The sequence below is a fragment of the Babylonia areolata genome, chromosome 20, assembly GCF_041734735.1.
Source record: "Babylonia areolata isolate BAREFJ2019XMU chromosome 20, ASM4173473v1, whole genome shotgun sequence".
NCBI classification, from domain to species: Eukaryota; Metazoa; Mollusca; class Gastropoda; order Neogastropoda; family Buccinidae; genus Babylonia; species Babylonia areolata.
The window spans coordinates 43,208,041-43,221,140 of record NC_134895.1 but is presented as its reverse complement, the minus strand read 5'-3'; the positions used below and the strand labels follow the sequence as shown (position 1 = coordinate 43,221,140).

The 13,100-nt window shown below is 43.1% G+C and overlaps 1 protein-coding gene across 1 annotated transcript in view; it reads left to right on the top strand.

Moving 5' to 3' along the window:
- The window catches only part of LOC143295521 (exosome RNA helicase MTR4-like), a 41,244-nt gene that overhangs the window by 9,614 nt on the left and 18,530 nt on the right, over positions 1-13,100 (top strand). The window contains exons 7-17 of the mRNA XM_076607251.1: positions 1,246-1,370; positions 2,003-2,101; positions 3,098-3,200; positions 3,873-4,007; positions 4,744-4,823; positions 5,206-5,316; positions 6,076-6,177; positions 6,837-6,962; positions 9,818-9,968; positions 10,949-11,121; positions 12,874-12,945. Coding sequence (XP_076463366.1) covers positions 1,246-1,370; positions 2,003-2,101; positions 3,098-3,200; positions 3,873-4,007; positions 4,744-4,823; positions 5,206-5,316; positions 6,076-6,177; positions 6,837-6,962; positions 9,818-9,968; positions 10,949-11,121; positions 12,874-12,945 — 1,277 coding nt within the window. The remainder of the gene's footprint in view (positions 1-1,245; positions 1,371-2,002; positions 2,102-3,097; positions 3,201-3,872; positions 4,008-4,743; positions 4,824-5,205; positions 5,317-6,075; positions 6,178-6,836; positions 6,963-9,817; positions 9,969-10,948; positions 11,122-12,873; positions 12,946-13,100) is intronic.

The following is a 13,100-nucleotide window of genomic DNA, read 5'->3' as shown; positions in this document are numbered from 1 at the left end:
ATTTTTGATTTCTCTTCTTGGGCAGAGTAGAGATTTGCACAGGACAGGATTTAGACCTATGCTGGAGTCTGCACCAGTGGGTCATGGTATAGTTTGTTAGTAAAATGTTTTTTTGTTTTTTTTTAACTCACTCCTGATGATGGGCCTGAGGCCCCATTGTTTACAACTGTTTCAGACAAAGGAGCCTGATTGGGGCTGTACACACTTTTGAATTTTTGGTGTGGCACCAAATTTGCATAATGGTTTTTATCAGCTAGGAATATCATAACTTACCTTTCCACTCTCCGACCAGTAGATGCAGGTTGTGTTGCTGTGCTCGCGAGCTGGAGAGTTATTTTCATGAGGACTGGTTCACGTGGACAGTGCGTGTCAACAATGGTGTCTAACCCACTTTCTTCTCAGTCACAAGGCTGAGGACAGAGTTAGACAAAGGGGCCCTATCAGGGCTATGTAATATTCTGAATTCAATCTATTTCAAACTATTGTGTGATTTCCTGGATTCATTTACAAGTCATCAGTGTGCAAATTTCAAACAAAAATATTGATACTTTTATCATCTCACTGGATGATAACAGAAGAACTATTGTCAAAGAAGGGAGGAAGCTTTGTATTTTGTACCCAGCTAACTCGTTATGTTGCTGATCAGTTGAGAAGTTTTCATTTCATAAAATTTAAACATCTGGGGTTTTTTGGCCATTTTATTTCTTACCCATACAAATGTCTGTGATAGGTCAGGGGAGGTAACTGGCAGTACTGAGGTACATTTATACAGTGCCCTTTCTCTTTAGAGCTCAGGGTACTTTATATGAAAGAAAAGGTTACATATTACATGAATCTTTCATGACCACTCTTTCTCAAAACCCCTTCCTCCTCTGCCCCCCCACTCTCCCTCTCTCATTAGTCATGCATCCAAAGTGAGCTGACATGGATGGTGTTGAAGGAGGAAGCTGAGAGTGCTTATAGAAGGGTTTTTTTAATAGAAGAGCGAAAGGCAGAGATAGAATCAGATGCACAGATATGATGAGGAAAGTTGTTCCGGAAATGAGGAGCAGCAAAGAGGAAAGAACGTTCACCATAGGTTCTTGTATTGACACAAGGAGTGAAACGTAATTTTAATTACATATACTTAACCGTGACCCACTAGTGCAGACTCCAGCAGGGGTCTGACATTCCTGTCCATTGCAAACTACTATCTGGTGGGGGAGAATTCAGTATGTACAGTTGTGTGTGTGTGTGTGTGTGCAGAGCGCGGTGTGGTGTGGGAAGAAACCATCATTCTGCTGCCAGACAACGTGCACTACGTCTTTCTGTCGGCCACCATTCCCAATGCAACACAGTTTGCTGAGTGGGTCTGTCACCTGCATCATCAGGTCAGTATGTATGGCAGCATCTTTGGGGATAGGGGGTGGGGTGGTGGATGGTGTGTGTGTGTGTGCGTGTGTGTGTTGTTTCTTGTCTCTTGTTTGCATCGCTGAAAGAGCTGGAAGATGGTGTGATAATTGAACAATGTGTGTTTCATGGTTGTTGCCATGTGTGTGTGTGTGTGTGTACGTGTTGTGACATCTATCTCATGTTAGAATCACCAAAAGAGCTGGAAATGTGTGGTAATTGAACAATGTGTGTTTCATGCTTATTGCCATGTGTGTGTGTGTGTTGTATGTGTGTATGTGTTGCGACATCTATCTCATGTTAGAATCACTAAAAGAGCTGGAAGATGTGTGGTGATGGAACAATGTGTGTTTCATGCTTATTGCCATGTGTGTGTGTGTGTACGTGTTGCGACATCTATCTCATGTTAGAATCACCAAAAGAGCTGGAAGATGTGTGGTAATGGAACAAGGTGTGTTTAACGCTTGTTGCCATGTGTGTGTGTGTGTGTGTGAGTATGTGTGTGTTGTGACATCTGTCTCGTGTGTTTGCATTGATCACGGAAAGAGCTGGAAGATGTGTGGTGACGGAACGACATGTGTTTGAGTGACACGTTTTTGGTGTGTTGTGGCAGCCGTGTCACGTGGTGTACACAGACTACCGCCCCATCCCACTGCAGCACTACATCTTCCCTGCCGGTGGGGATGGACTGCACCTGGTGGTGGATGAAAACGTGAGCTCTGGATCTGTGTGTTTGAAGGGAGGAGGGTGGGGGGTGGGGGGCATGTGTGAGTGAGTGTGTGTGTCTGTGTGTGTGTGTGTGTCTCAGTGTGCATGTGTGTGTGTGTGTCTTTGAGAGAGTTAAGGCTGTATGCAGAGGTTGTGTGCACCCCTGTGTGGGTTGGGGGTTGTGTATTTCAGGGGGTGGGTGAGGAGTTCAGGGTGGGTGGGTGGGGTGTTTGTGGGGGGTGGGTTGTTTTTGCTTGTGTGTGGGTGTTGGTGTGCATGCAGTGTGGGGGAAGGAGGGGGTTGTGTGTGTTGGGGGTGGGGGGTGGGGGTGTTTGTGTGTGTGTGTGTTTGGGGCCAGGGGGGGTGTGTGTTTTATGTGTTGAGGCTGTGTGTTTGTGTGTGTTGGTGATGTGTGTATGGGGAGGGTAAAGTGTGTGTGTGTGTGTCTGTTGGGGTGTGTGTGGGGGGGGAGGGTTATGTTTTTGTGTAGGGGTGGGTGGATGTGTAAGGGGTGCATATTTTATTTGAATGTGTTGTGTGTGTGTGTGTGTGTGTGTGTGTGTGTGTGTGTGTAAGGGAGGTTGTGTTTTTGTATGTATGGTGTTTTTGTGCTTACGATGTGGGAATGAATTTGTGTATGTGTTAGGGGTGGGGGGATTTTTGTGTATGAAGATACAGTGTGATAATTGCAATGTATGAAATGTATCAGGTATGGAGGCACTATGTGTGTGTATGTTTTCGAGAGAGTTAAGGCTTTGTGCAGAGGTGTGTGTGTGTGTACGTGTGTAGGTTGGGTGTGTGTGTGTGTGTTTGTGAGGGAAAAGTTCTCTGTATGTATGTGAACATATTTATAAATGCGGGTATGTGTCTCTCTACACCCAGCATCATCAAACCAGTCATGAAAGCAGCAGCGGAGACACTGTAGTAGATATGGAGGCTAGCTGATTAAAACAGAAGGAGGTAGTACAGTTGTTTGCATGGGATCAGGTGTCTGTCGCAGGGAGACTTCCGGGAGGAGAACTTCAACACGGCCATGTCGGTGCTCCGCGAGGCCGGGGACGCTGGGAAGGGAGACCAGCGCGGCCGGAAGGGAGGCTCCAAAGGTGAGAGGTCGGGTCGTGGTCTGTTGAGGGTGTGTTGTCATTGAGGGGGGTGGTGTCATTGGAAGAATGTTGTGGGATGCATCCGAAGTTTGAGTTTCATTCATCTTTTGATGGTTTAAAATTTTTTTATATTTTTTATTATTATTAAAAGAAAAGTTTTCTTTTTGGGTACAGATATATAATTCTTTACTTTTACTCTTTTTTTTCAAGTGCACTTGTTTCATACAGTTCTTTTTTCTTTCTTTTTGTGTGTGTGTTGTGTATGTGTGTGTGAGAGGAGGATGGGGGTGATGTGTATGCATGTTCAACAGAGCCTTTGTTTATTCTCAGTTTGTAAATTTCATGAGAGAGAGAGATTGTGAACACAAGCATGTGTATTAGTGTGTGTGTGTGTGTATATGTGTGTGTGCGTGCATGAGTTTACATGTGTTGTAAGTGTTGGTTTGTAAATATGTTTATTGGTGTGTGTGTGGGTATGCAATTGTGTGTTGGTGTGTTAATGTGTTGTGTGTTCGCATGCATGAATGTGAGTGTGAGTGTGCGCAAATGCATGCGCATACACGTATGTGTGCATGCATGTGCATGCATGCGCAAGCATTCCGCAGACCAGAAAACTACACAAAACGCTGATGACTGTTCAGATGTAGCTAATGTTCACAACGCATGTTGCAGCCCATGAATCCAGCATCTTCAAAATCGTGAAGATGATCATGGAGAGGAACTTTGCTCCGGTCATCACCTTCAGCTTCAGTCGTAAGGAGTGTGAGGCCTATGGTATGCAGATGTCCCGCCTCGACTTCAACTCGGGTCAGTGAATGTAAATGTTTGTGGGTGGGTGGGTGTTGTGTGCGTGTGGGTGTGTTGGTTTTAGTGCTTGTGTTTCATTTTGTTTTGTGGGTGGATGGGTGTTTGTGTGTGTGGATGTGTTAATTCTAATGTGTGTGTCATTTTGTGGGCGGATGGGTTTGGGTGTGTGTGTGGGTGTGTTAGTTTTAATGTGTTTGTTGTTTTGTAGATGGATGGGTGCGTGTGGGTGTGTTAGTTTTAATGTGTGTATTGTTTTGTGGGTGGATGCGTTTGTGTGTGTGTGTGTGTGTTTTAGTGTACAAGTTGTTTTTGTATGAGTGGGTGTGTTGCGGTGTGTGTGTAATTTGGTTAGGTAGATGGATGAGTTGTAGTGTGCTTAGTCGTGAGGGTGTATGTGTGTGTTGTGATGTACATGTGTGTAAGTGAATGTATATTGTGGTGTGTGTGTGTGTGTGTGTAAGAAGTAATTCGTGATCACTTCAGTTTCTTGAACTCACTCTAGGCGGACAGCTGTTCAAGGGTTTGTGTTGCTTTGATACCTGCACTTTATGCTTCTACACAGGTAAACAGGCTTAAAGGTAAATACACACTCATGCATGCACATCAGTGCACACACACACACACACACACACACACACACACACACACACACACACACACACACACACTACTTGTGTATACAACCGTACATTCATCATAAATCAAAATTAAAATGGATGTGTTGATTTTCCTACAGAGGAAGAGAAGAAACTGGTGGAGGAAGTGTTCAACAACGCCATCGACTCCCTGTCTGACGAGGACAAACAACTGCCTCAGGTCAGTGTGTGGGAAGTTGTGTGGATGTGTGTGTCTGTGCACATGTGTGCATGCATGTATACGTACAAGGGAAGACAGACAGGGCAGGAGGAGGGGTTGTGGGGTGTGGGGGGGTGTCTTCATTTGAAAATCCTTCATTATTGCTCATGTTAGTCATTCATTTTGAAAATGGAAGAGATTTGGGCCTGAATCTTTTATTCACTCTCTCTGTCTCTGCCTTGAAAAAGGAAGACATTTTGGACTTGGATTTATTAATCACTCTCTGTGTGTCTCAGCCTCTCTCTGTATTTACATATAGGGAAACAAAGGTATTTGTGTGTGTGTGTTTGTGAATATGCGCATACAAACATGTTGGCACAGATGTGCGTGTGTGTGTCTCCAGGTGGAGAACTTACTACCGCTGCTGAAGAAAGGAATCGGCATCCATCACTCTGGCCTGCTCCCTCTGCTGAAGGAGACGATAGAGATCCTTTTCTCTGAAGGGCTTATCAAGGTAAGGGTAGAGATCCTTTTGTCTGAAAAACTCCAATAGGTAGTGATGGAAATCCACTTCTCTAAAGGACTCGTCAAGGTACAGATACAGATCCTTTTTCTCTGAAGGGCTCATCCAGGTAAGGGTATAGAGATCCTTTTCTCTGAAGGACTCATCAAGGTAAAGATACAGATCCTTTTTCTCTGAAGGGCTCATCCAGGTAAGGGTATAGAGATCCTTTTCTCTGAAGGACTCATCAAGGTAAAGATACAGATCCTTTTTCTCTGAAGGGCTGATCCAGGTAAGGGTATAGAGATCCTTTTCTTTGAAGGACTCATCAAGGTAAAGATACAGATCCTTTTTCTCTGAAGGGCTCATCCAGGTAAGGGTATAGAGATCCTTTTCTTTGAAGGACTTGTCAAAGTAAAGATACAGATCCTTTTTCTCTGAAGGGCTGATCCAGGTAAGGGTATAGAGATCCTCTCTGAAGGACTCATCAAGGTGGGAGCCCCTATGGGTGGGCAGTGAATAACTTGATGTGCCTTGATCACACATGCCTACTGTCCAATTTTTTTTCTGTGTTTGTTTTTAGAAAACCAAGATTATTGAAGGAAAATGTCACTGCATGATGAAAATATGAAAACTGTGTAGCAATTCCAAGTTTTCTTCAGATGGCAATGGCAGCTTTGACACGCGTGCCAGCATTATGTCAGGACCAGGAAATACAGAAAGGTCACTGAATGAATCAGCAAATGTGTGTGTTTGTGTGTGTGTGTTCAGGCGCTGTTTGCCACAGAGACCTTTGCCATGGGTCTCAACATGCCGGCCCGCACTGTGCTCTTCACCAGCTCCCGGAAATTTGATGGCAAGGATTTCCGCTGGGTAAGCTAGATGTACCTACAGCTTTTTTTTTATTTTTTATTTTTTTTAATTATCTTTTATTGTTTGTTTATTTCTCAACTCTGTCACCGCCGGCTGCAGCTGTCCAGCTTTGTTACATTGTGAAAAACAGTCCTTTTAACGTGACCCCTGGATGTCGACCAAAGGCACCCATGGTGGTGCACTTTCTGGTCGACTAAGGTCGCCTGTGGTGGTGAAAGGGTTAATGATCCTTTTTATTTCAAATTTTGTCACATGAAGAGAGAAGTGTAGAAATGAGATCAACATGAACAAAGCAACACTATTTCCCTCTTATCCCCATGTCGCCCAGCACTAATCACCCATGAAATCCCATGCCAGTGGAATATCTCTTGGTAAAGTATTCAGTATTGTCGTTCTTACCTTATTTGTGTATTTTGTTCGTTTGGATGATACATTGTTTATTTTTCTGTTGGCTTATTTTATCATGATGTTTTTGCTATTCTTGTTATCATGTCTCTCTCTCTGTCACTCTGTCTCTGTCTTGTCTGTCTGTTCATGTGGATGTCACTTTGATCTGTTGATGAGTTTACCTTTGCAAGTGTGTGTTAACGGTGCCATTATCTTCATCAGTTCTCACTGAACGATGTGCGTGTTTGACCCATGACCTGCATGTGCTCCAGGTGACGTCAGGAGAGTACATCCAGATGAGTGGGCGAGCGGGACGCCGTGGGTTGGATGAACGTGGGATCGTCATTCTTATGGTGGACGACCTCATGACCCCGAGCGCTGGCAAGGCCATCGTCAAGGTGATGACCTCTCTTGTCATGTTTAGTGTCGGTTGTTGGGAACATTAAAGATGAAACTGAACAGAGTGTTGGTTGTTGTTAAATGTTAGGTGTTTTTTTTGGTTTTTTTTTAACTACCTGCATTACATTGGTTTTGACCTCAGTTTTTAGAAGCAGAAGTGTTATGTATGGATCAGTCTTCTCGCCGGAGAAGACATTTTTCTTTTTTTCTTAGGGATCAGTTTCCAAAGAGAAAGAGCACCAGACCTGAAGGCTTGCTGACCACACCTCTCTGTTCTAATGCCTGCTGGCCTTGGGACATCAGTCAGAAATCTTGTAGCAGATTTCACTCAGCGGGCAAGAAGGGTTGTAAGAGAAGAAGCTAGAATATATATAGGAGGTAGAGATTTCTGTCTTGGATTTAAATATAACGGAGAGCAGTTTTGTGATCAAAGAAGAGGTGTTGTCTGAAGACTTGGCATCAATGTCACTATGTATAAACATTTATAAGACAAAATAAATGGTGAGAGTAACAACTACCCCCCAGAAAAATCAGCAGTCCAGATTCCTAAAGCTTCATGATGCAAGAAAGACAGTGCAGAGTTTCCATTTCAGTTCTTTTTCAGTTTTAAGGAGGTGTCAGAGCATGCAGACAGATCTTCTTCTTCTTCTTCTGCGTTCGTGGGCTGCAACTCCTACGTTCACTCGTATGAACACAGTTGGGCTTTTATGTGTATGACCGTTTTTACCCCGCCATGTAGGCAAGCACACTCCGCTTTCGGGGGTATGCATGCTGGATATGTTCTTGCTTCCAAAACCCACCGAACACTGACATGGATTACAACCTTTAATGTGCGCATTTAATCTTCTGCTTGCATATACACATGAATGGGGTTCAGGCACTAGCAGGTCTGCACGCATGTTGACCTGGGAGATAGGAAAAATCATCACCCTTTATGCACCAGGCGCTGTCACCGATATTCGAACCTGGAACTCTCAGATAGAGAGTCCAACATTTTAACCACTTGACTACTGCACCCATCAGACAGATCTATATATGCTACGACACATCTGCTGAAAAAAAAAGGGGCAGCAGATGCCTGACCCTCCCAAAAATCTGATGTTGCCATCTGGCCTTGAGGCCATTTTAGATTAAAAGATGTTAACTCATTCTACCCAGCAGCTACATGTCTGCTATAATTCCCCTGGACCAGTACTACATGTGGCCAATGCAGTAAAAACAGGGTGGTTCAGTGAAACAGCAAAAAAGTGATGGAAAATTGTTGATTTAATTAATCTGTCAACAAAGCTTCATTTTCATGCTTCCGGAATCCGTTTAGAATGCCAGCTGTACCAAGCAAGAATGAACAAACTTTGAATTGGGTGTTGGTATTAGAATACTAGCACCTGCTCCATAGGTCAAGTAATCTTGATACAAGTTAACTCATGCCTGGAGTAGAATAATGAAAAAAATCAAATAAACAAACCAGTTGTGTTGTGTGTGTGAGTGTGTGTGTATGTGTGTGTGTGTGTGTGATGTCTGCTGTGCAGGCATTTGATTGTTTCTCTTTTCTACCCGTGTGTGTGTTTGTGGGTTGGTGGCGCTGTGAACACACACAACCCAAGTGTGGAAATTCTGATGCACCCTATGTATATAAAGCAAGTTGCTTGATTCACTCAAACACAGAATGAAGTGACCGGCAGTGTGCAAGGCTTTGCTGTAGGTGTGAGAGTGTGTGACGCAGGGTTGTTTTGAAAACATACTCCTTTGAACTTGTGTAGAACACACCTGCGCCATTCCATCCATTCTCATTACACACTTTTGTCTGAGTATGTGTGTGTGTGTGTGTGTGTGTATGTGTGTTCAGTTTCATTTGATGTCTGTCCACATTAAGTGATGTTAGAGTGTGTGTGTGTGTGTGTGTTCAATTTCATTTAATGTCTATCCACATTAAGTGATAGAGAGAGAGAGTGTGTGTGTGTGTATGTACCTGTTTTTGTAAAGCATCTAGAGCCTACTTAGAGAATTGGCGCTCCATAAATCTACAGTATTATGATTCATGATGATGATGATGGTTGTGTGTGTGTCAGGGCTAATTTACTATTATTCACATTGTTAGGATTCATCATTATGATGGTTGTGAGTGTGTGTGTATGCCAGGGCTAATTTATTGTTATTCACATTATTATGATTTATATCATTATGATGGTTGTGGGTATGTGTGCGTGTGAATGTCAGGGCTGATTTATTGTTATTCAGATTATTATGATTTATCATTATGATGGTGTGTGTGTGTGTGTGCATGTGTGTGTGAGGGCTAATTTATTGTTATTCACATTATTATGATTTATTATTTTGATGATGGTCATGTGTGTATGTGTCAGGGCTAATTGATTATTATTCACATTGTTATGATTGATCATTTTGATGATGGTTATGTGTGTATGTGTCAGGGCTAATTGATTATGATTCACATTGTTATGATTCTTCATTTTGATGATGGTCATGTGTGTCTATGTGTGTGTGTGTGTGTGTGTGAGGGCTAATTGATTGTTATTCACATTGTTATGATTGATTATGGTTGTGTGTGTGTGTGTGTCAGGGCTAATTGATTGTTATTCAAATTGTTATGATTGATTATGGTTGTGTGTGTTTGTGTGTGTGTGAGGGCTAATTGATTGATATTCACATTGTTTTGTGTGTGTGTGTGTGTGTGTGCGTGTGTGTGTGTGTGTGAGGACTAATTGATTGTTATTCACATTGTTATGATTGATAATGGTTGTGTGTGTGTGTGTGTGTGAGGGCTAATTGATTATTATTCACATTGTTATGATTGATTATTATGATTGTGTGTGTGTGTGTGTGTGTGTGCCAGGGCTCCCCGGACCCCCTGAACTCTGCGTTCCACCTGACGTACAACATGGTGCTGAACCTGCTGCGTGTGGAGGAGATCAACCCAGAGTACATGCTGGAGAGGTCCTTCTACCAGTTCCAGAACTACGCCGCCATCCCCGACCTGCTGGAGAGTCAGTGCCTGCTGTTTTATATTGTGTTGTATTGTATTGTGTTGTGTTGTATTGTATTACTCTTTTATCATTTGTATAGTAGTAGTAGTAGTTGTATCATTAGTATTAGTTTTATGCATCAATATGTCTGTACATGGTGTGTTGTGTTTGTATTACACTGTATTGTATGGTATTCTACTTTATTGTATTGTATTACTCGTTTTTTTTAATTGTCATTACAGATTTCACTGTGTGAAATTCAGGCTGCTCTCCCCAGGGAGAGTGCATCGCTACACTGACAGTTTCCCTTTTTTTTTTTTTTTTGGTTGTATTTTCTGCCTGTAATTTTCTTTGTTTTCCTGTCAAAGTGGATTTTAATACAGAATTTTGCCAGGGTAAACCTTTTGTTGCCATGGGTTCTTTTACATGCGCTATGTGCATGCTGCATCCGAATGACTAGCGTCCAGACCACCACTGAAGGTCTATTAGAGGGGGAGAAAATACTGCGACTGTGGGATTCGAATCAGTACACTCAGATTCTGTGGCTTCCTAGCCAGACGCATTACCTCAAGCCCAACTCTCTACATGTGTGTATGTGTGCTGTGCAGTTCAGTCAGTTACTCAAGGAGGCATCATTATGTTCAGACAAATCCATACACGCAAAACCATGTCTGCTAAGCAGATGCCTGACCAGCAGTGTGTAACTCAGCGCACTTCGTCAGGCCTTGAGGAAAAAAAAAAAAGGGGGGGGTGGGGGGGTGGGGGGGGGCATGAACAAATAAATGGATACTTAAGTTCTTTAACTCAATGAATAAATAATAAAACAAATGAATGGGAAAAAAATAGAATTAATATGTAATGAAAATGATAAATGAATAGATAGATAAAAAAATAAATAAATAAAAGTAAGCAGATTAAAAGAAAGATATAAATGGATGAAAATAAATAACATGAATTTATTTTGTTTTGTTTTATTTTTATTTTTTGTGTGCTGTGCACAGAGCTGAAGAGCAGTGAAGACCGTCTCCACAAGATGAGCGTGGCAGAGGAGGACCAGGTGGCGTCCTACTTCCGCATCCGCCAGCAGCTGGACAGCCTGGGGCGCGACCTGAGGGCCTACATCCTGAAGCCCGTCTACCTCCTCCCCTTCCTGCAGCCGGGCAGGCTTATCAGGGTGGGTGGTGTGTGCGGCTGTGGGTGCGGGTAGGGAGAGGGGGGTTGGATGCGAGGGTTGGGAGAAGTGTTGGCGGGTGTCATTGGGTGGGAGTATTTCTGTACACAGATTTTTATATTGGTGTTGTTTTTTTTTTGTTTTTGTTTTTTCCAAATATAGACTCATCAGGGTGGGTAGTGCTGCAGTGTGTGGGTGTGGGTGGGGAGGGGGTGGTGGTATGGAGTTGGATGTGAGGGTTGGGAGAAGTGTTAGCGGATGTCATTGGGTGGGAGTATTTCTGTGCGCAGATTTTTATATTGGTGGGGGGTTTTTTTGGTGTTTTTTTTTTCCAATATAGACTCATCAGGGTGGGTAGTGCTGCAGTGTGTGGGTGTGGGTGGGGAGGGGGTGGTGGTATGGAGTTGGATGCGAGGGTTGGGAGAAGTGTTGGCGGATGTCATTGGGTGGGAGTATTTCTGTACGCAGATTTTCATATTGGTGGGTTTTTTGTTGTTGTTTTTTTGTTTTTGTTTTTTTCAATATAGACTCATCAGGGTGGGTAGTGCTGCAGTGTGTGGGTGTGGATGGGGAGGGGTTGGGTACGAGGGTTGGGACAAGTGTTGGCGAATGTCATCGGACAGGAGTATTTCTGTATAGTGTGGGGCATCACCTAAGGGCCTACATCCTGAAGCCTGTCTACCTCCTCCCCTTCCTGCAGCCTGGCAGGCTCGTCAGGGTGGCTGTGGGTGTGGGTGGGGAGGGGTTGGAGGGAAGCGGTTGATGGGAAGGAGCTGGGTGCGAGGGTTGGGAGAAGTGTTGGCGAAAGATGTCGGATGGGAGTATTTCTGTATACACATTTCCATATTGGCATGGTTTTTTTTTTTTTTTTTTTTTTTTTTTTTTTTTTTAATAGATTTTCCTGTACAGATTTCCATACTCTTGATTTGAAAAAAACACACAAACCCCCCCCCTATATTTTCTACTTTGTTCTGGTATTAAATTCCACAGACTTTGGTTAATTAACCCTTTCACCGCCAGTTAATTTAGAGTACAAAATTCCCTTGTGGTATAAACACAGAAAAGATAGTGGCTAAGAGTAGTAGCTGGGGATTCCCCCTGTGATGTATAGAAAATATGGCCTATCCTACCACCAAACATGAAGAGCAGTAGGTTCATGTATAACAGATCAGTGAATGGTCACCTTTCAGTGACATGGGTCCTCTACCACGCCTACCACGCATAAATGCGAGCTTGGCGGTGAAAGTGTTAAGCAGCCTGTGGATTGGGGATGAGGGGGATATTGGTTGCAGAAAATAGGGGAGATGCACAGGTGAAACTGTTCCTTACTTAGGAGGATTTTTCTTGGGTGGTGGAAGATCTGACGGGGTATGGATGGTGGAGGAGGGTTTAGAATAACTGAATAAGGACTTAGAAATGTGCATGGTCACATTTGTTTGCGTGTTTGGTGGTGCATATTTATGTGTGGTGCTGTGTGCATTTATGTGTTTGTGGGTGTAAGCATGTGTGTGTGAGAGAGAGAGCGAGAGCACATACTGCTTTCGTTTTCTGGTGTGAAATTAAAGTTGTGGGTGGCTGTCAGTGTTACATTTTGATTCCCCAAGTGCTTGCTGATTCTTATATTTGAAGCGAATGAAAGAGTCTTTGTTAGTCTTGCACTGAATGTTTTGAATGAAACATTTTGCAAAGTGGTAGGTCGTCAAACGTGGAAAGCTGGAGGAGGCTGTTGAATGAACAATGAAATGTGTGTGACAGGTGAAGAACAAAGAGGATGACTTTGGCTGGGGTGTTGTGGTCAACTTCCAGAAGAAAGTGGATCAGAGTGGTGTGAGTAATTTTTTTTTTTTTTTTTTTAAATAATTTTTTTCAACTTCTATTTATTTGGTTGAGTGTGTGTGATGTGTGTGTCACTTTGCATAGTATGTGTGTGTGTGTATGCATATGAATATATGTGTGTGTGTGTGTATGACTGTGTGTGTGTG